This window comes from Lampetra planeri, chromosome 62, assembly GCF_965212315.1.
Source record: "Lampetra planeri chromosome 62, kcLamPlan1.2.h2, whole genome shotgun sequence".
NCBI classification, from domain to species: domain Eukaryota; kingdom Metazoa; phylum Chordata; class Hyperoartia; order Petromyzontiformes; family Petromyzontidae; genus Lampetra; species Lampetra planeri.
In genome coordinates this window covers 4619398-4642749 of record NC_136168.1, presented here as the reverse complement: position 1 = coordinate 4642749, position 23352 = coordinate 4619398, and the positions used below count along the sequence as shown (strand labels likewise).

General features: G+C 55.7%; 1 protein-coding gene across 1 annotated transcript; it reads left to right on the top strand.

Annotated features, from left to right (window-relative positions):
- The first annotated feature begins 6908 nt into the window (after positions 1–6908).
- On the top strand, positions 6909–19960 carry LOC144736660 (uncharacterized). Its single transcript, XM_078619232.1, is given in 8 exon segments — positions 6909–7192; positions 8665–9354; positions 10958–11087; positions 13974–14113; positions 14115–14219; positions 14773–15272; positions 17242–17420; positions 18245–19960. Coding segments are annotated over 8 exon segments (2232 nt in total). The 5' UTR covers positions 6909–6952; the 3' UTR covers positions 18493–19960.
- Positions 19961–23352: the final 3392 nt, after the last annotated feature.

Genomic DNA, 23352 nt, shown 5'->3' with positions numbered 1-23352 from the left:
ACCACCAGCACCACCACCAGAACCATCCCCGGACGCATTTGACGATGTTGATTTGTGGGGAGCGGTGACTGCGGCGACCTGAGTTCGATCTCCGTGCATGCGCAACATCGGTGATGATCATCTGAACCGGCACTGAGCTTCATCTCGGTCGAACCGAGCCTGACATTAGCGCCCGGTGCGGTGTGTAAACATCGCCACTGGGGAGACAAAGGCGGCCGGGCGTGGTGCTCGGCACCCACCCCCTCGTGTGCCGTGCCGGCCTTCGTAGGTGCTGCTCGCCAACAGCACTTGCCCCAACAGTCTGTTAAGGCTACACGGGGGATCTTTGTCGTCTGTGTGTGTGCAGAAGTGCCAGGTTCGGTTCGTCCATGACGCCACCCATTTGGCGGGGTCGATTACAATTCACCTCCACTTCGTGGGGGAATTCAAAACGTTTAAAGTCTCAACTCGTCTCCGTCTTACCAGGGCGAGCGCTCAACACACCAGGGACAAGGAGCCTTGATTCGCAATTGGGACCTGGGGCTCACCGGCCGGCCATATGAACGTGGAATTTCCAGCAGTGGCTCTGCGGTGCTGTCAACAACAGGGGACGAGCTAAGACCACGAGGGGGGGGGCAGGGGGGGGGGGATCCTTGGCCGCTCTGGTGAAGTTTTTTTTTTATTCCGAGTTGAGATTTGCTCGGTCTACCACAAATCCGCGTTCGTTCTTTGAAAGATTTTGTTCCTGGAACCCGCTTCATGGAATGAGCGAGCGGTTTCGTGTTAATTAATACATGAACTCACACATACATCCCACGTGCGTTTTCCCTGAGCGCGCGTGTGCCGTCATCGTCATCACCACCAAAGGTCCCCCGTGTAGCCTTAACAGACTGCCGGGGCAAGTGCTGTTAGCGAGCAGCACCTATGAAGGCCGACACGGCACACGAGGGGGGTGGGTGGCCAGCACCACGCCCGGCCGCCTTTGTCTCCCCCAGTGGTGATGTTTACACACCGCGCCATTTACTCATTTGAGGCTGAGTCGACTTAGGGGAGGCCCAGGGCCTGTTCAGATAATCGTCACTGGTGTTGGCCGTGAGCGGGAATCGAACCCGGGTCTCCCGGTTTGCAGAGCGCTGACCGCTACACTACCGCTCCCCACCACCACCGCCACCACCACCACCACAGCCACCACCGCCACCACCACCACAGCCACCACCACCACAGCCACCACCACCACAGCCACCACTGCCACCACCGCCACCGCCACCACCACCACCACCGCCACCACCACCACAGCCACCACTGCCACCACCACCACAGCCACCACCACCACAGCCACCACCACCACAGCCACCACTGCCACCACCGCCACCGCCACCACCACCACCACCGCCACCACCACCACAGCCACCACTGCCACCACCGCCACCGCCACCACCACCACCACCGCCACCACCACCGCCACCGCCACCACCACCACCAGGACCAAGGCGGTAACCCTGCAATTGCCTGCCCATGCCACTGCTGGCAAAAGGACCTCCCATACAGACAAAGGTCCCCCGTGTAGCCTGTCACAGACTCTTGGGACAAGTGCTGTTAGCGAGTAGCACATGTGAAGGCCGGCACGGCACACGAGTGGGGTGGGTGGCCAGCACCACGCCCGACCGCCTTTGTCTCCCCCAGTGGCGATGTTTACTACACACCGCACCAGGTACTTATTTGAGGCTGAGTCGACCCAGCGGAGGCCCATGACCGATTCAGATAATGCAAATCTGTCCCGGTGCGAACGAAGTTCAACATACATACGCACGCTGAGTGGTGTGTGTGTGTGTGTTGGCATAGTGAGTGTGTTGGCATAGTGAGTGTGTGTGGTGTGTGTGTGTGTTGGCATAGTGAGTGTGTGTGTTGGCATAGTGAGTGTGTGTGGTGTGGTGAGTCGTGTGTGGTGTGGTGAGTCGTGTGTGAGTGGTGGTGGTGGTGTTATGGGGGGGTGGGGGTGGTGGAGAGTGGTGGGATGAGTGGTGGGATGAGTGGTATCCATAAATCGTCCTAACCCCCCCCCCCTCTCGTTTTGTGCGCCGTTCCTTTGTAGCCTCGAGCGAGGAGGGGCTAAACTTCGCCCTCTCGACGTCACAAACCCTCCCCCCTCGACGTCACAGAGCCCCCCCCCCCTCTGCACACGTCACAAAGCTAAAGCTTCCCCTCCCACAACCCCCTGGTAGCCTCGCCAGAATGTTTTGGCCAAGTGCTGTAAGCGAGCAAACCCTTTACGCACGGCGGTGTGTGGTGTGAGGCCAGTCTACCACGCCCCGGTCGCCTTTGTCTCCCCAGTGCTGACGATTGAGAGACACCGCAGCCGGTGCTAATTTAAGGCTGAGTCGACCTAGGGGAGGAGGTACACAGGAGCGGATCACAAAGATTCGCTGTCACCGTTTGCGGTGCATCGCTAACGACTGCGCCACCGCTCCCCACGCACCCGCGACTTTTAATATTCATGGCCTACTGGTCGGGAGCTGATTGGCTGATGGGCCGAGTGCGGTGATTGGCTGATGGGCCGAGTGCGGTGATTGGCTGATGGGCCGAGTGCGGTGATTGGTCATCGCTTGTAAATAAAAATCAGCTGCAGGGCGCGCCGACTGCCAATACTCGGCAACACTCACTCATTGACACACTCACTCATTGACACACTCATAGACTCACTCACTCATTGACACACTCCGTGACACACTCATTAACACACTCACTCATAGAACCACTCATAGACACACACACTCATTAACACACTCATTCATAGACACACTCATAGACTCACTTACTCACAGACACACTCACTCACAGACACCCTCACTCATTGACACACTCACTCATTGACACACTCCGTGACACACTCATTAACACATCATTCATAGACTCACTCACAGACTCACTCACTCACAGACACACTCCGTGACACACTCATTAACACACTCACTCATTGACACACTCATAGACTCACTCACTCATTGAACCACTCAGACACACACTCATTAACACACTCATTCATAGACACACTCCGTGACACACTCATTAACACACTCACTCACAGACACACTCATTCATAGACTCACTTACTCACAGACTCACTCACAGACACATCCACTCATTGACTCACTCACTCACAGACACACTCATATAGACTTCACATGTACATTCATGCACTCACGCAGAGACATACAAACACACTTACTCAGATGCAAAGACAAAGATCCCCCGCGTAGCCTTCAAAAGACTTAGGCAAAGTCATGTTTACCGAGCACCTGTTAAGGCCGAAACGGTGGACAGCAAGGTGAGTGGTCAGCAACCACGCCCGGCCGCCTTTGTCTCCCGGATGTTAATATTTTAGCACACCGCACCAGGTAAATCATTTAAGGTTGAGTCGACCTAGGGGAGGCCCCGCACCGGCTCAGATATTTCTCACCGATGTTGGCTGCTGTGAGCTCGACTCGAACTCGAGCGGCATAGTTCGTAGTGTAGTGCGCTAACCACTGCCCCACCACTCTCCAACACACACACACACACAAGAGCACATATACATAGGTCCATACAAGTACACGTGTACACACATACACACGCAACCCATGCCGACCTTACGTGGTGAAGTATGGTCGAACAACCTCGGTGAGCGGCACGGGAGTGGATTGAATAAATAACTGTAAGTAAACACACACATTTCGATTTAAAGCTTTCGTGACTGCAGGGATTCATCTTCTTGGTTTTTTCGGTAAAGTCACGTAGAAGGGAAGTAATAAAATAATAAAAATAAAACAAAATAAAAAAATATAACATAATATTATGTTTTATTTTTATTATTGTATTACTTCCCTTCTACGTGACTTTACCGAAAAAACCAAGAAGATAAACACACACAGACACGCGTGTGTGTGTGTGCGTGAGAGAGAGAGATAATTGGATCTCCCAGTCATTTCTAGATTTGAAGCTTTCGTGACTGCAAGGATTCATACTCTTAGTTCTTTCGGTAAAGTCACGTAGGTAAAAAATTAAATTAAAATTAATAAAAAAAAAATTACGACGTTTCGGAGGCAACACAAGTCTCCGTCATCAGGTGGGTCCGTCACAGCCAGATTAGCTGCATCAAGTGAGGCAAGGATTCAAGATGCAAGCCCTTAAATACACGTCTCACTTGATGCAGCAAATGTGGCTGTGACGGTCCCACCTGATGACGGAGACTTGTGTTGCCTCCGAAACGTCGTGATTTTTTTTTTATTAATTTTAATTTCATTTTTTACCTACGTGACTTTACCGAAATAACTAAGAGTATATCTTCCCAGTCATCTCAGTCAGTCAACCCCATGGCACCTGGGTCTGTTAGCGTGACCTGCCAAGGGGGCCTTCGGCACCTAGCCTGGCACAAGCGCCGCGGTGACGTCAACGCCACTTTGTGGTGAACGGTGGCGGTCTTTGTTTGTGTGCTGCTGCTGCTGCTGCTGTTGTTGTGTTGGTACATGTGGGGAGCGGTGGCGAGTGGTTAGCCCACTGCACTGACATCATACCTGTTTTTATATCTGTCACCATACCAGTTTTTATATCTGATATCATACCTGTTTTTATATCTGTCACCATACCAGTTTTTATATCTGTCACCACACCAGTTTTTATATCTGACACCATACCAGTTTTTATATCTGTCACCATACCAGTTTTTATATCTGACACCATACCAGTTTTTATATCTGACACCATACCAGTTTTTATATCTGACACCATACCAGTTTTTTATATCTGACATCACACCAGTTTTTATATCTGACACCATACCAGTTTTGATATCTGTCACCATACCAATTTTTATATCTGACACCATACCAGTTTTTATATCTGACACCACACCAGTTTTTATATCTGACACCATACCAGTTTTTATATCTGACACCATACCAGTTTTTATATCTGTCACCATACCAGTTTTTATATCTGACACCATACCAGTTTTTTATATCTGACATGACACCAGTTTTTATATCTGACACCATACCAGTTTTTTATATCTGACATCACACCAGTTTTTATATCTGACACCACACCAGTTTTTATATCTGACACCATACCAGTTTTTATATCTGACACCATACCAGTTTTTATATCTGACACCATACCAGTTTTTATATCTGTCACCATACCAGTTTTTATATCTGACACCATACCAGTTTTTATATCTGTCACCACACCAGTTTTTATATCTGACACCATACCAGTTTTTATATCTGTCACCATACCAGTTTTTATATCTGTCACCATACCAGTTTTTATATCTGTCACCATACCAGTTTTTATATCTGTCACCATACCAGTTTTTATATCTGTCATCATACCAGTTTTTATATCTGACACCACACCAGTTGTTATATCTGTCACCATACCAGTTTTAATATCTGACACCATACCAGTTTTTATATCTGTCACCATACCAGTTTTTATATCTGTCACCATACCAGTTTTTATATCTGACACCACACCAGTTTTTATATCTGTCACCATACCAGTTTTTATATCTGACACCACACCAGTTTTTATATGTCACCATACCAGTTTTTATATCTGACACCACACCAGTTTTTATATCTGTCACCATACCAGTTTTTATATCTGTCACCATACCAGTTTTTATATCTGTCACCATACCAGTTTTTATATCTGTCACCATACCAGTTTTTATATCTGTCACCATACCACGTCATACACAGGGTGGGGACCACCCTTCCTAATCTCACTGACACTCGGAGAGGGGATACTACACAGCGTGACCAGGGCAGGTTAGGGGCCGTCCATAAATGACGTCACGCACCTAGGAGGGGCGGGGGGGGGGGTCAGACATTTGTGACGATGTGTGACGAGGGGGGAGGGGGGGGTTGAGAAATGTGACGTCACATCAAAATGCGCAACTTTCAATGAATATAGACAACACGTTCTACTTAATTAAATAGACTTATTAATACATGTTTTCTCCTACAACATCAGAGTGCAGCGCCACATTAAATACGCACTACAATGACAATAGTTTAAAGCGATTTGAAGCATGTTTTATTTTTCTTGGCGAAACGTCGTCCACTCAGATTGTTAATGTTGTGGATTTACTCTGCAACACACCGGTTAGTGCTGTACCAGTAACGAATCGGCCACGTTCTGTTGACCTTTATTTAATTGGCTGTGTCGGGTGGTGGCGGGTTTAACGACACATTCATCCATTTACGCGATCTAACCCACAGAAACCTCTATTATGGATGATATTGGTCGCGAAAGCCTACGTGTTGAATATCTGCGCCGGTGATGGGCCTCCCCTAGGTCGGCTCAGCCTTCAAGGAGCAACCTGGTGCGCTGTGTAAAAGCGTTGGGGAGACAAAGGCGGCCGGGCGTGCGTGGTGCTGGCCACACACGATTAAACTCTGTACTAAACTATTTTTATTTGTAGCAGGTGAGGCTCCACGGAGCTGTGTAGATATTTTTTCAGAAGCGACCTGGACATCACAAATGACAGCCCAACGAAGTGGCTCATCACGTGGACATTTAGAGCAGCAAAACACTCTAAACGCGTGGTGACGTTGACTTGTAAATGTGGTGGGGAAAATCCACGCGACCACGGGGAGAGAGACGCACAAACTCCGACCAGACAGCAGGCATCAGGGTCGGGATCGAACCCACGACCTCCTGTATACCAGACGACGTAGTTAACATCTCCTAGCCACCGTGATGATGATGAGAGAGAGACACGCAAACTCCAAATGTACAGCAGCAGGCGTCAGGGTCGGAATGGAACCCACGACCTCCTGCGTACCAGACGAGGTAGTTAACATCTCATAGCCACCGCGGTGCCCTTATACTCGCTAACAGCACTCCCCCCACCCCGCTCTCCCGGCTACACGGGGGACCTTTGCCTTTGCTTGATGTGCAACGCTGACAGGTGCCACAGGGCGTGGTCATGCCGTGCGTGGAGGCGGCGGCCACGGCCATGAGGAGCCACCGAGACTTCGGCTCCGAGTTCGAGGGCAGCGCGGGGTTTGGGAGCGACGTTGGGGGCGGTGTTGGGAGCGGGGCGGGAGGCTCCGAGGGCTCCGTGGGCTCTGGGGAAGCCGCCTCACTGCCCAGCTTCGTGACCTTCATGGCGGAGCTGGGGGAGCTGGGAGACCCCCCCGCGGGGTACTTGCATCATGGACAACAGGTGAGAGTGTGAGAGAGAGTGTGTGTGAGAGTGTGTGAGAGAGAGAGGGAGTGTGAGTGAGAGAGTGTGTGAGAGAGTGTGTGAGAGAGAGAGTGTGAGAGTGTGAGAGAGAGAGTGTGTGAGAGAGTGTGTGAGTGTGAGAGTGTGTGAGAGCGTGTGGGTGAGAGTGTGAGAGTGTGTGAGAGTGTGTGAGTGAGAGTGAGTGAGAGAGAGTGTGTGAGAGTGTGTGAGTGTGAGAGAGAGTGTGAAAGAGTGTAACAGAGAGTGTGAGAGAGTGTGAGAGTGTGAGAGAGAGTGTGAGAGAGAGAGTGTGAGAGAGTGTGTGAGAGAGAGTGATAGAGAGTGTGTGATGGAGAGAGTGTGTGAGAGAGAGTGTGTGAGAGAGTGTGAGTGTGAGAGAGAGTGTGAAAGAGTGTAACAGAGAGTGTGTGAGAGTGTGAGAGAGAGTGTGAGAGTGTGTGAGAGAGAGAGTGTGTGAGAGTGGGGAGCGGTAGCGTAGCGATTTGCGCGCAGCGCTACAAACCTGGCGTCGCGAGTTCGAATCACGACCACCACCGGTGACGAGTCTCTTGTGTCTCAAATCAAATGAGTACCTGGTGCGGTGTGTAAACATCGCTACTCGGGAGACAAAGGCGGCCGGGCGTCATACTGGCCACCTTTCACCCCTCCCCCACGTGTCCCGTTCCGGCCTTCATAGGTGCTCGCTAACAGCACTTGCCCCAACAGTCTGTTATAAATACTTGTATACACATCTACGTAAAACATATATATACAAAAATCCCCTGTATAGCTTGTAGGGATTTTTGGGGCACACACATTAACACACACTAACACATTAACACACATAAACAACATCATCATCATCACCACCATCATCATCATCATCACCATCATCATCATCAACATCACTACCATCATCATCAACATCACCACCATCAACATCACTACCACCAGCAACGTCAACATCGCCTTCATCAGCAACACTACAACCACCATCACCCAACCTCCCCCCACACTCACCCAGCGTCAGAAGAACTCTCCTTAATGAGGCACGCGGGAGCCGTGACCTCTGTGACCCCAGTGACCCCCTCTCTACCCCCCCCCCCCCACTGTCCGGTGTCACGCGGTGCAAGGAAGGTCATGGTCACCCCCGTGAGCATAGAGCAGCAGCATCATCATCAGCAGCAGTATCATCATCAGCAGCATCATCATCAGCAGCATCATCATCATCAGCAAGGGGGAGCAGGGAGGGGAGTAGGAGATGATTTTGGAACTTGTCTCTGGGTCCGTGTCTCAGTATACGTGTCTCAGTATTGGTGTCTCTGTGTCGGTGTCTCAGTGTCCGTGTCTCAGTGTCCGTGTCTCTGTGTCGGTGTCTCAGTGTCCGTGTCTCTGTGTCGATGTCTCTGGGTCCGTGTCTCAGTGTCCGTGTCTCTGGGTCGGTGTCTCAGTGTCCGTGTCTCTGTTCCCAGGTCTATTCCCTCGACTACTCACCACTGCCTCTCTCCGCTCCCGTGTCGACTGGCCACACGGACGAGGGGGGTGCCCGGGGGTTTCCCCCCAGCTCAGTCGACCTCTGCTGCCCAACGGGGGGGCAGCAGCAAGGGCAGCAAGGGCAGCAGGAAGCGGCTGCCAGTTACCTGAACAAACGTGAACCACCCGTCGCGTTCTCAGTGTTTAGCTTTCGTCATCATCATCACGGCCACCATCACCATCACCACCATCATCATCAGGAGCAGCAGCATATTTACGAGCAGCTGCATGAGCAGCAGCATCATCATCATCAGCAGCATCATCATCATCAGCAGCAGCAGGTGGCTGCGTGCTCCGGGCGGTTGCATCAGTGTGAGCACCAGGAGGAGGAGGATGAGGTTCGCGCCCAGGCTGATGCGGCCGGGTTGCAGTTCGCTGCCGCGTCGCCCTTCTGCTTCGCCTTCCAGCAGCAGGGGCAGCAGGGGCAGCAGGGGCAGCAGGGGCAGCAGGGGCAGCAGGGGCAGCAGGGGCAGCAGCAGCAGCAGGGTGGGCTGCGCTCCCCAGCGTCGCCCCTCCACCCGACGCGCCCTGCGGGACTCGAGCCCGGCACCTGTGCGGTGTGCGGGGACAGCGCGGCCTGCCAGCACTACGGCGTGCGCACGTGCGAGGGGTGCAAGGGCTTTTTCAAGGTGACACATCGAGCACAAAGACAAAGGTGTCCCGGCACACACACACACACCTCCCCCCCCCCCTTAGCCGTGTAATGGTGTAGCCTCGGGGGCAAGTGCTGTCGCGCGCTCTCAAGAGAAGTTCGTCTTCCCCAGAGGCTCCGGATACTCATTTGAGGCTGAGTCGACCCAGGGGAGGGCCGCCGGACCGGTTCAGATAATCGTCACTGGTGGTGGCCGTGAGCGGGAACCGAACTCGTGTCTCCTGGCTCGTAGCGCTAATCGCTACACCACCGCTCCCATTACTACACAAAGACACACATAGATGCACAATATACACAAACACATAGACACACACATAGATACACAATATACACAAACACATAGACATACACAAATATACACAAACACAGACATGCACAGTATACACAATATACACCCACACACATATAGACATACACACATAGATACACGATATACACAAACGCAGACACATACAGTACATTTACACAGTATACACAAACACATAGACATACACACATATATACACAATATACACAAAGGCCAAGTCAAAGTGGTTTTCTACTCAAATGAGCATTGGGGCAGTGCTCCCTCGTTGACAGCCCCGAGCAAGTGAACGTGGAAATTCCACATTCCTATGGCGGGAGCGAGTGTGTCTGCCTGTGGTGGTGGTGGTGGTGGTGGTGCTGGTGGTGGTGACCATCCACCCCCTCGTGCGCCGTGCCGGCCTTATTCATGAGTGCTCGCTAACGGGACACGTGTCTCCGTGTCTCTGTGAGTGTGTCTCTGTCTCCGTGTCTCTGTGAGTGTCTCTCCGTTTGACCTCCGTGTCTCCGTGAGTGTGTCTCTGGTGAGTGTCTCTCCGTGTGTCTGTGAGTGTCTCTCCGTGTGTCTCCGTGTCTCTGTGAGTGTGTCTCCGTGTGTCTGTGAGTGTCTCTCCGTGTGTCTGTGAGTGTCTCTCCGTGTGTCTCCGTGTCTCTGTGAGTGTGTCTCCGTGTGTCTCCATGTCTCCGTGAGTGTGTCTCCGTGTCTCTGTCTCCGTGTCTCTGTGAGTGTGTCTCCGCGTGTCTCCGTGTCTCTGCCTCCGTGTCTCTGTGAGTGTCTCTCCGTGTGTCTCCGTGTCTCTGTGTGTCTCCGTGTCTCTGTGAGTGTCTCTCCGTGTCTCTGTCTCTGTGTCTCTGTGAGTGTGTCTCTGTCTCCGTGTCTCTGTGAGTGTGTCTCCGTGTGTCTCCGTGTCTCTGTCTCCGTGTGTCTCCATGTCTCTGTGAGTGTGTCTCCGTGTCTCTGTGAGTGTGTCTCCGCGTGTCTCCGTGTCTCTGTGAGTGTGTCTCCGTGTGTCTCCGTGTCTCTGTGAGTGTGTCTCAGCGTGTCTCCGTGTCTCTGTCTCTGTGAGTGTGTCTCCGTGTCTCTGTCTCCGTGTCTCTGTGAGTGTGTCTCCACGTGTCTCCGTGTCTCTGTCTCCGTGTCTCTGTCTCCGTGAGTGTCTCTCCGTGTCTCCGTGTCTCTGTCTCCGTGTCTCAGCGTGTCTCCGTGTCTCTGTCTCCGTGTCTCTGTGAATGTGTCTCTGTCTCCGTGTCTCTGTCACCGTGTCTCCGTGTCTTAGCGCACGGTGCAGAAGGGAGCGCGCTACGCGTGCCTCGGGAGCCGCGCCTGCCCCGTCGACAAACGACGCCGCAACCGCTGCCAGTTCTGCCGCTTCCAGAAGTGCCTCGGCGTGGGCATGATGCGAGAAGGTGCTGGGGGAGGGGGGGGGCTGGGGGGGGTGCTGGGGGAGGGGGGGTGCTGGGGGTGGGGGGGGCTGGGGGGGGTGCTGGGGGAGGGGGGAGGGGGCGTGGGCATGATGCGAGAAGGTGCTGGGGGAGGGGGGGTGCTGGGGGGTGGGGGGGTGCTGGGGGGGGGGCTGGGGGGGGTGCTGGGGGAGGGGGGAGGGGGCGTGGACATGATGCGAGAAGGTGCTGGGGGTGGGCTGGGGGGGGGGTGCTGGGGGAGGGGGGAGGGGGCGTGGGCATGATGCGAGAAGGTGCTGGGGGAGGGGGGGGGGGGCTGGGGGTGGGGGGGGGGTGCTGGGGGAGGGGGGAGGGGGCGTGGGCATGATGCGAGAAGGTGCTGGGGGAGGGGGGAGGGGGCGTGGGCATGATGCGAGAAGGTGCTGGGGGAGGGGGGGGGGCTGGGAGGGGGGCTGGGGGGGGGCGTGGGCATGATGCGAGAAGGTGCTGGGGGAGGGGGGGGGGGCTGGGAGGGGGGCTGGGGGGAGGCTGGGGGGGGGGGAGGGGGGCGTGGGCATGATGCGAGAAGGTGCTGGGGGAGGGGGGGGGCTGGGAGGGGGGCTGGGGGGGGGCTGGGGGGGGCGTGGGCATGATGCGAGAAGGTGCTGGGGGAGGGGGGCTGGGGGGGGGCTGGGGGGGGAGGGGGCGTGGGCATGATGCGAGAAGGTGCTGGGGGTGGGGGGGTGCTGGGGGCTGGGGGAGGGGGCTGGGGGAGGGGGGAAGGTGAAGGGGGACGGGTGAGGGGGGAGGGGGCGTGGGTTGGGAGAGGGGGGAGGGTGAAGGGGGCGGGGGTTGGGGGAGGGGGTTGGGGGAGGGGGTTGGGGGAGGGGGTTGGGGGTTGGGGGAGGTGGTTGGGGGGAGGGGGTTGGGGGATGGGGTTGGGGGAAGGGGGTTGGGGGAGGGGGTTCCGGAGGGGGTTGGGGAAGGGGGTTGGGGGAGGGGGTTGGGGGAGGGGGTTGGGGGAGGGGGTTGGGGGTTGGGGGAGGGGGGTTGGGTTATGGGGGTTGGGGGAGCAAAGGGGGGGGGGGGGAAGGTGGGCAGTCTAATGTATCACGTGTGTTTATCGCAGCCAAAACAAAGTGAAGCGGTGGTGATGTCTGTGTACCCAGGTGAGGGGACTCACGAGGCGAGGGATAGGAGGGGGGGGCTCGTGGGTAATGAGGGTGACCTGGGAGCGGGCGGACCAGAGGGGGAAGAGGGGGAGGTTCGGGTGGACAGAGGTCGGGAGGAGGGAGGGGGATGGATAGGATGGGTGGAGGGGTGGTGGTGGTGGACAGCAGACAGAGAGAGGGGGGAGAGGGGAGGGGGAGAGGGGGGCGGGAGGGGGGAGAGAAGGGAGGGGGTGAGAGGGGAGGGGGGTGAGAGGGGAGGGGGGAGAGGGGAGGGGGGCGAGGAAAGGGGGAGGGGGAGAGAGGGGGGGATCCAGCGCTCTGTCAGCCGGAGCAGCAGTCTGGGATGCGCTCGCGGAGTGGAGGAGGATGAGGGAGACGAGCAGGAGGAGGATGAGGGTAGAGGAGGAGGAGCAGGAATGCAGGGAGGATGAGTAGCGAGAAGAGGGCGACGAGGAGGAGGCGGTCGGTCGGTCGGTCGAGAGGGGGTTGTGGATTTCTACGTCCAGTGAGAGAGCTTGAACCCGGGTTGGAGGTCCCTGAGATCGTCGTCGTCGTCACCGTCAGTGCTGGTTGCTGTGCAGTGACGCGGTCCTTCACCCCTCCCCTCCTATTCCTCTTCCCTGGTCTTCCCCGCATTTCCCTGGGCCCCTGGCGGGATCACTGAAGCCTGGCACCGTGAGAGTCACGTGCAGGGCAACGCACCCGCGCACGTCACGTGCAGGGCAATGCACCGTGAGAGTCACGTGCATGGCAATGCACCGCGCACGTCACGTGCAGGGCAATGCACCGCGCGCGTCACGTGCAGGGCACCGTGAGAGTCACGTGCAGGGCAATGCACCGCGCGCGTCACGTACAGGGCAATGCACCGCGCGCGTCACGTGCAGGGCACCGTGAGAGTCACGTGCAGGGCAATGCACCGCGCGTGTCACGTGCAGGGCAATGCACCGCGCGCGTCACGTGCAGGGCACCGTGAGAGTCACGTGCAGGGCAATGCACCGCGCGCGTCACGTGCAGGGCACCGTGAGAGTCACGTGCAGGGCAATGCACCGCGCGCGTCACGTGCAGGGCACCGTGAGAGTCACGTGCAGGGCAATGCACCGCGCGCGTCACGTACAGGGCAATGCACCGCGCGCGTCACGTGCAGGGCACCGTGAGAGTCACGTGCAGGGCAATGCACCGCGCGTGTCACGTGCAGGGCAATGCACCGCGCGCGTCACGTGCAGGGCACCGTGAGAATCACCTGCAGGGCAATGCACCGTGAGAGTCACGTGCAGGGCAATGCACCGCGCGCGACACGTGCAGGGCAATGCACCGCGCGCGTCACGTGCAGGACAATGCACCGCGCGCGTCACGTGCAGGACAATGCACCGCGCGCGACACGTGCAGGACAATGCACCGTGAGAGTCACGTGCAGGGCAATGCACCGTGAGAGTCACGTGCAGGGCAATGCACCGCGCGCGTCACGTGCAGGACAATGCACCGCGCGCGTCACGTGCAGGCGTCACGTGCAGGGCAATGCACCGCGCGCGACACGTGCAGGACAATGCACTGCGCGCGACACGTGCAGGACAATGCACCGCGCGTGTCACGTGCAGGGCACGCTGTGGGAAGGCGGAGGAGGAGGCGGCTGATCGTCCGCTTATTTATCACCAACACATTATTACGTTGCGTTACGTAGGCGGTGAAGTATGACTTCACCCCTCCCTCCCCTGCCCCCTACGCCTGCCCCCCCCCGTCCCAGTGGTGCGAACCGCGAGCCTCAAGGGGCGAAGGGGACGGCTCCCCAGCAAACCGCAGAGCCCCGCCTCCCCGGGCCCCCCCGGGCCTCCCAGGGCCCCCAGGGCTCCCAGGGCCCCCAGGGCCCCCAGGGCCCCCCGGCTCCCCCGCGCTCACGGACAGCCCCGAGTCCCTGGCACGTTTCCTCGCCGCGCTGGTTCGCGCGCACCTCGAGTCCAACCCGGCGCCGGACCGACTCGACTACTCACAGGTGACTCCGCCGGTCGCCTTTGAGGCCGTCCATAAATGACGTCACGCACCTAGGTGGGGGGGGGGGCGGGGTCAGACATTTGTGACGAGGGGGGGGGGAGAAATGTGACGTCACATCAAAATGCGCAACTTTAAATAAATGTAGAATAGCTATAACAACACTCCTACAACATCAGAGTGCAGCGCGACATTAAATACGCACTACAATGACGATAGTTTAAAGCGATTTGAAGCATGTTTTATTTTCAAAATGGATATATAGTTTGGGGGGGGGGGGCGGGGGGGCGGCAGAGCTTTGTGACGCCATAATTGAGGGGGGGTCTGACTTTTTGTGACGCCATGTGACGAGGGAGGGGGGGTCAAAAATCGTCCAAATTCGCGTGACGTCATTTATGGACGGCCCCTTTATCTTCCCGTTGCTTTATTATCACCCAACGCAAGTATCTCCACGTGTCTTCCACTATAGCCACGTACCGTCTGTGGTATCCCTACCACCATCACCACCACCAGCACAATCACCACCAGCACAATCACCACCACAACTGTCCCCACAGTATCGAGTGGAGACCACGACTCCGCAAGGATCTGATCCGCAGCTGGAGCAGCAGCAGCAGCATCAGCATCAGCTGGAGCAGCATCATCATCATCAGCAACAGCATCTTCATCATCGTCAGCAGCTGGAGCAGCATCATCAGCAGCATCATCAGCAGCAGCATCTTCATCATCGGCAGCAGCTGGAGCAGCAGCATCATCATCATCAGCAGCTGGATCATCATCATGAGCAGCAGCATCATCATCATCAGCAGCATCAGCATCATCAGCATCATCACCATGATGAGGATGACGACGTTGACGAGGTGGAGGAGGCGGCGGCGGGGCGAGCGGAGCGTGCGGGTCACGTGCGCGACTTCTTCTCGCTGCTCGCCGACTCGGCGCAGGCTTCGCGCCTGTGGGCGGGCCGCCTGCCCGGCGCCGAGCGGCTGCAGCCCGCGGACCGCCAACTGCTCCTGCGGGAGGCCGCGCTGGAGCTGTTCGCGCTGTGCCTCGCCTACAGGTGGGGGCAGCCCCCCCCCATCAACCACCCATCACCCCCCATAAACCCACCCATCACCCCCCCCATCAACCCACCCCATCACCCCCCACCATTACCTCCCCATCAACCCCCCCCATCACCACCCCCCCATCACCTGGCCATCAACCACCCCCATCACCTCCCCCATCACCACCCTATCAATCCCGCCATCAACCCACCCCATCACCCCCCCCATTACCCCCCCATCAACCCCCCCATCAACCCCCCCATCAACCCCCCCCATCACCCACCCCCATCACCCACCCCCATCACTCCCCATCACCCCCCATCAACCCCCCCCATCACCCCCCATCAACCCCCCCCCATCAACCCCCCATCAACTCCCCCCATCACCCCCCCCCCCATCAACCCCCCCATCACTCCCCCATCTCCCCACCGCCCACCCCCCTATCCCCCATCTCCCACACCTCCCATCCCCGCCACCCCGGGGAAAGGTGAGGGGGGCACGGTGCCACGGTGGCTAGGAGATGTTAACTACCTCGCCTGGTCTACAGGAGGTCGTGGGGTGGATCCCACCCCTGATGCCTGCTGCTGTATATTTGGAGTTTGCGTGTCTCTCTCTCTCTCATCATCACGGTGGCTAGGAGATGTTAACTACCCTGACGCCTGCTGCTGTAGATTTGGAGCTTCCGTGTCTCTCTCCCCGTGGTCGCGTGAAATTGTCTCTGCTTTCCCCCTCCACACTTAGAATCAACGTCACGCGTTTAGAGTGTTTGGCTGCTATCCATGTCCGCGTGGTAAGTCGCTTCGTTGAGCTGTCAGTTGTGGCCAGGTCGCTTCTGAAAAAGAGCCGCTTAGCTCGGTGGGCCTTAACTGGTAAAATAAAAATATAGTTAAAATAGTTTGGAGGTGGTGGTGGAGATGGTGGAGATGGTGGAGTTGGCGGTGGAGGTGGTGAAGTTGGTGGAGGTGGTGGTGGATTAGGTGGCGGAGGTGGTGGACTAGGCGGTGGTGGAGGTGGAGTAGGTGGTGGAGATGGCATTCGGAGAATCTTGAGGTCATGGTAGAGGTGGTGGAATTGGTAGTGGTGGTGGTGCAAGCGATGTGGGTGGTTGACCTGGAGGTGGCAATTGTGGGAGAGATATTGACGAAGGTGATGATCGTGACTGAGATGGTGGACGAAGGGTATCCCCACTGCGCACGTACCATGGAGGTTTCTTTGACCACGCGTGTGCGGTTAGCGCGCCTCGCTATGAACCTGGCGACCCGAGTTCGATTCCCGCTCACAGCCGACACCAGTGACGATTATCTGAACCGGTACCGGGCCTCCCCTAGATCGACTCGGCCGTTCTGGCCTTCACAGGTGCTCGCTCAGAGCACTCGCCCCGACAAGTGTGTTAGTGTGCGAGCGCGTATTTGTCTTTGCGTTAGGGTTGGCACAGTAGGTGGGGGGGGGGGGGCAGTAGGGGGGGGGGGGGCACAGGTGGTGCATCGGCCAAGTTATCTCAGTCAGTCGACCCGTGGCACCACCTGGGTCTGTCCCGTCACCTCCTCCCGCCAGCGGGCGTTCGACACTGCACGCGGCCTCAACGTGCACCTAGCCTGAATTTTCCTCTGCATGGTTCTTTCGGTAAAGTCACGTAGAAGGGGAATAATAAAATAATGAAAATAAACATAATAGAATAATTCTCACGACGTCCTCAGGTGAAGACCAGGTCTGTCGCCCGACAGACCTGGTCTTCACCTGAGGACGGCTGCTTGCGTTGTAGCCGAAACGTCGTGAGAATTATTTTGTTATGTTTTATTTTTTTACTAGTTTATTACTTCCCTTCTACGTGACTTTACCGAAAGAACCAAGAAGATGAATCCCTGCAGTCACGAAAGCTTTCAATCGAAATTTAGCCTGAATGTTGTTGTTATTGTTGTAGTCGTCGTTGTTGCTGTTGTCGTCGTCGTGTTCCCATGCCGTCATGGCCCTCCTCACCCGCAGGTCTGAGCCCGCGCGGGGCCGCGTGGTGCTGGGCTCGGGAGCGGTGCGCCACCGCTCGCAGTGCGCGCGAGGATTCGGCTCGTGGATCGACTCCATCATGCGCTTCTCGGCTGCCCTGCACGCCACGGGCCTCGACCTCGCGGCCTTCGCCTGCCTCTCGGCCCTCGTGCTCCTCACCGGTGCGGCACGCGGCAAAGCAGTCCTCGAGCAGAGACACTCGGGGTGGGGGGGTAGATCAGGATGAGCAGGAATGCAGGGAGGATGAGGAGCGAGAAGAGAGCGGAGGATCTTCTTGGTTCTTTCGGTAAAGTCACGTGGAAGGAAAATAATAAAAATAAAACATAATAAAATAATGTCATATAACATAATAAAATAATTCTCACGACGTTTCAGACTCTGCCTTCTCGACAGACCTGTTCTCCACCTGAAGACGGCTGCTTGCGTTGTGGCCGAAACGTCGTGAGAATGATTTTATTATGTTTTATTTTTATTATTTCCCTTCTCCGTGACTTTACCGAAAGAACCAAGAAGATGAATCCCTGCAGTCACGAAAGCTTTAGAGCGGAGGATGGCGGGGGGGGGAGGGCGTGATGAATGTATATCTCAAGTTGCCAAGATCGTCGTCGTCGTTGTCGTCAGTGCTGGTTTCTGTGGAGTGACTCAGCCTTTCACCCCTCCCCTACCATTCCTCTTCCCTCTCGCCACTCGCTCCATATCCCTCGCCTCTCCCGTCTGCTCTCATTCCCCACTCACCCCCCACTCTGCCTCTACACACCACTTGGCTCTCCGTATCTCCCCTCCTCCCCTCTCCATCCTCCCCCTCTGCTTTCTACTCCCCTCTCATCTCCCATCCCCCATGTCTCCTCGACAACCCTCTCGCCTCCCAACTTATCTCCTCCCCTCCCCCTCGTTCACCGCGCCTCTCCTCCCCGGCGTCTTTTCCTCCCCTCTCCATCCACTCCACTTCCATCTCCTCCACTCCTCTCCCCCCCCCTGCCCACAGACCGGCACGGGCTGCTGGAGCCAGGCCGCGTGGAGGCCCTGCAGACGCGCGTGGCGGCCGCCCTGCGGCTCCACCTGGAGGCCATCGGCGCGGCCCCGGGTCTCCTGTCGCGCCTGCTCGGCAAACTCCCCGAGCTGCGGACGCTGTGCACGCAGGGACTGCAGAGGGTGTTCTACCTCAAGATCGAGGACCTGGTCCCCACGCCATCCAGCCTCGAGTACCTCCTCCTCGACAGCCCCGCCTTCTGAGCACCACCACCACCACCACAGCCACCACCACCACAGCCACCACCACCACCACCACCACAGCCACCACGATGCCCGTGACGATGATGATGACTTTGATTTTGATGATGATGGCAATGATGATGATGCTCGTTCAGGAGATGATGGAACCGTTGTCGAATTGCGCGAGAGACGTTTTGGAGATCAGCCGTAGTGCGCTTTATGTATCAAAGGTAGAGGCGCAGCCCTGCAATTGCTCGCTCACGCCACTGCTGGCGGGGGAGGCTTACGCTCAGTGAGAGGCCCCCTCCGTTGGATATTTGGCATCGCCCCCGCCCCCACGCTTGCTGGATGAAGAGGCGGCAGTAGCCACACGTCACCCCCCAAACCACCAGAGGCATCCATCTCAGCCGCGCAGACTCACGGCGGGCGAGAGGATTTCAACGAAAACTCGCGCCGCTGCTTCAACTGCCGCGCCGGGAGATGGGAATGGAACCCGGCGCGACCCCGGCTCGTGGTGGCAGCGTCCCCCACCCAATCGCCGAGGCGACGCTGCCTCGGCGAGGCCACGTGGCGAACCGTCTGTCCCTCGCCGGAGCACCCTCGCTGCTCTGCTGTAGAGGACTATGAAGATGATGATGATGATTGTGACTTTGACGATGATGACGATGATGTTCATTCGGGAGAATCGGACCTCTTTAACGGAATCGCAGCGAGTGATTCCTGAGAGGCGTTTCGAGGGTCAGTGTTACTTGGACTGTCGGCAGCGGCTTCTGCCCAGCGCCGAGCTGAGTGCCGCTTCGTTATTTGTCTCCGACTCGAGATAGAAACAAATATAACCCGTAAAAACAACGTTTTTCACTATAAATCCTTTATATGCGTGGCGGCTAGAGTCCTCTCGTCCTCTGGCTTGAGATGGCTGCCACCTATGGGTCAGATGATTGCATGGCAGCATTAAGCAATTGGTAATTAAATATAATATTTTTGTCCTAAAAAGTGTAAAATTTTGGAAAAATTTTTTCACGAACATTAATTGTCACGCACAACGAGTCTGTGTGGAAAATGTCAGCTCGATTGGATCACGGGAAGTGGGTTAAAAAACGACCGAAAGATTTGCACGGTCCTAAGCAAGCAAGCAATTGAACTTAATATAAAGGATTTAAAAATTAACCCGTAAAAACAAAGTTTTTCACTATAAATCCTTTATATGCGTGGCGGCTAGAGTCCTCTCGTTCTCTGGCTTGAGATGGCTGCCACCTATGGGTCAGATGATTGTCTGCCACCATTAAGCAATTGGTAATTAAATATTTAATTTGTTTTCCCTAAACAGTGTAAAATTTTTGAAAAAAAATTTTCACGAAAATTAATTGTCACGCACAACGAGTCTGTGTGCAAAATGTCAGCTCGATTGGATCACGGGAAGTGGGTTAAAAAACGACCGAAAGATTTGCACGGTCGTAAGCAAGCAAGCACGCAAGCAAGCAAGCACGCAAGCAAGCAAGCACGCAAGCAAGCACGCAAGCACGCAAGCAAGCAAGCACGCACGCAAGCAAGCAAGCAAGCACGCAAGCAAGCACGCAAGCAAGCAAGCAAGCACGCAAGCACGCACGCAAGCAAGCAAGCAAGCACGCAAGCAAGCAAGCACGCACGCAAGCAAGCACGCAAGCAAGCAAGCACGCAAGCAAGCAAGCACGCAAGCAAGCACGCAAGCACGCAAGCAAGCAAGCACGCAAGCACGCAAGCACGCACGCAAGCAAGCAAGCACGCAAGCAAGCAAGCACGCAAGCAAGCAAGCAAGCACGCAAGCAAGCAAGCACGCAAGCAAGCAAGCACGCAAGCAAGCACGCAAGCAAGCACGCAAGCAAGCAAGCACGCAAGCAAGCAAGCAAGCACGCAAGCAAGCAAGCACGCAAGCAAGCAAGCACGCAAGCAAGCACGCAAGCAAGCAAGCAAGCACGCAAGCAAGCAAGCGAACTTAATATAAAGGATTTAAAAAGGCGGCCGGGCGTGATGCTGGCCACCCAACCGCGCCCTCGTGTTGCCGTTCCGGCCTCCCATAGGCGGCTACACGCGAATAGCACTCGCCCCAAACAGTCCGTTACAGGCTATACGGTAAACGTAACGAACGCGACGAAACGTAAACACGTAACAAACACAACAACAACAACAGCAGCCACAACGACGACAACACCGCAGTGTAATACGACAAAACAATTCCCTAATTACGGCAAAGCGGGACACAGGAGGGTATCACGTGTGATGCTGCTCACGTGGGCATTGGAGCACCGGTGCTCATCTGTTAACAGCCCTGCAGAGCCAGTGACCTTGAACATTCCACGTTCCTATGGCGGGAGCACAGTCGAAGCAACCACCGTTTTGGTCACAGGCTGCTGAAACCCGGAGGCGAACCCAGGAGGCCCTCGGGCAGTCGTACAGGATCGGTGTCCCTGACATCGCCATTCGTGAACCTCCCGAAAGACACAAAGATCCCCCGTGTAGCCTTAACAGACTGTAGGGGCAAGTGCTGTTAGCGAGCACCTATGAAAGCCAGAACTGTACACGAGGGGGTGGGTGGCCAGCACCACGCCCGACCGCCTTTGTCTCCCCAGTGGCGATGTTTACACACCGCACCGGGTACTCATTTGAACCAGTGGCGTCTGCAGAACGTGAAGAACCAGTGGCATCTACATCTTACAGGAAATTATACTACTGTTAAAGCCATTCCCCGTGTTTAGTGTACACGCCGTACATCGTGTTTGGAATCGACCAGAGTAAAGTTTGGACTTACGAACAAATCGACTTACGAACAGTACCTCTGGAACCTAACTCGTTCGTAAGTAGAGGAGTGTCTGCACAGTGCCAGTCAGCGAGTTGTCCTCCGTTCGCCCGCCCGCAGTCACGCACAGTCCTCGGCCTTATACAATTTCTGTGTAATCGTGACAATCCGGCGTTGTATAAAACTATGTGTTTAATAATTTGTATTTATTATATATTTCCCCGCCTCCCCCCCCCCCTTCTCTCTCTCTAAAACTTTATTTCATTCACAAAGAGCTCCGCACAATGCTGCGTCTTCTCGCCGTGACATTCAATGTGCACCACCATCACCACCACCACAACCATCATCATCATCATCTCCCACGCCTCCTCCTCCTCCTCATCCCCGATGCCAATCTGGATCCGTGCGGAGTCCCTCTCAATGGGGCTGTGTGTGTGCGTGTGCGGTGTGCGCGCGGTGCAAAGACAAAGGTCCCCCCTGTAAACCAAGAGCCACATTGAGCGAGCGCCTATTAAGTCCGGCAGGCCGGCCGGCAAGCAACACGAGGGCGTGAAGCGGGCAGCACCGCGCCCGGCCGCCTTTGTCTCTCCACCAGTGCCGATGTTTTATTTCGGCACCGCACCAGGTACTCATTTGAGGTCTAATATCAGCGTCAGCGGTGGTGGCCGGGAGCTGAAATCGAACTCGGGACGCCAGGTTTCGTAGCGCAGCGCGCTAGTAGCTACGCTACCGCTCCCCACTCTCACACCCTCTCTCACTGTCACACACTGACGCCCTCACACACTCACTATCACACTCGCTCACTCACACCCTCTCTCACACTCACTGTCACACACTGACGCCCTCACACACTCACTATCACACTCGCTCACTCACACCCTCTCTCACACTCACTGTCACACACTGACGCTCTCACACACTCACTATCACACTCGCTCACTCACACACTCTCCCACACACACTCTCTCACACTCGCTCACTCTCACTGTCACACACTGACGCTCTCACACACTCACTATCACACTCTCTCACACTCACATTCACTCTCTCACACTCACACTCGCCGTCCTCACACTCCCAAACTCTCTCTCACACTCACTCTCTCACTCGCCCTCACACTCTCACACACTCTCACACTCCCAAACTCTCTCTCACACTTTCTCTCTCACACTCACACACTCTCTCTCACTCGCCCTCACACTCTCACACACTTTCACACTCACAAACTCTCTCTGACACACACTCGCACACTCACACACACTCTCTCACACTCACTCACTCACACTCACTCTCACACTCACTCTCGCACACTCACTCTCTCACACTCACTCGCACACACTCACTCTCTCACACTCACTCTCTCACACTCTCCCTCTCACACTCTCTCACACTCACACACTCTCTATCACACTCACAAACTCTCTCTGACACTCTCTCACACACTCACTCGCACACTCACTCTCTCACACTCACTCTCTCACACACACTCTCTCACACTCACTCTCACACTCACACTCACTCTCTCACTCTCACACTCACTCTCTCACTCTCACACTCACTCTCTCACTCTCACACTCTCACACTCTCACACTCACTATCTCACTCACTCTCTCACACACTCACTCGCACACTCACTCTCTCACACTCACTCTCTCACACACACTCTCTCACACTCACTCTCTCACACTCGCTCTCTCACACTCACTCTCTCACACTCACTCTCTCACACTCACTCTCTCACACTCACTCTCACACTCACACTCACTCTCTCACACTCACTCTCTCACACTCACTCTCACACTCGCTCTCTCACACTCGCTCTCTCACACTTGCTCTCTCACACTCGCTCTCTCACACTCACTCTCTCACACTCACTCTCTCACACACACTCTCTCACACACACTCTCACACTCACTCTCTCACACACACTCTCTCACACTCACTCTCTCACACTCACTCTCACACTCACTCTCTCACACTCACACTCGCACTCTCACTCACTCTCTCACACTCACTCTCTCACACACACTCTCACACTCACTCTCTCACACACACTCTCTCACACTCACTCTCTCACACTCACTCTCACACTCACTCTCTCACACTCA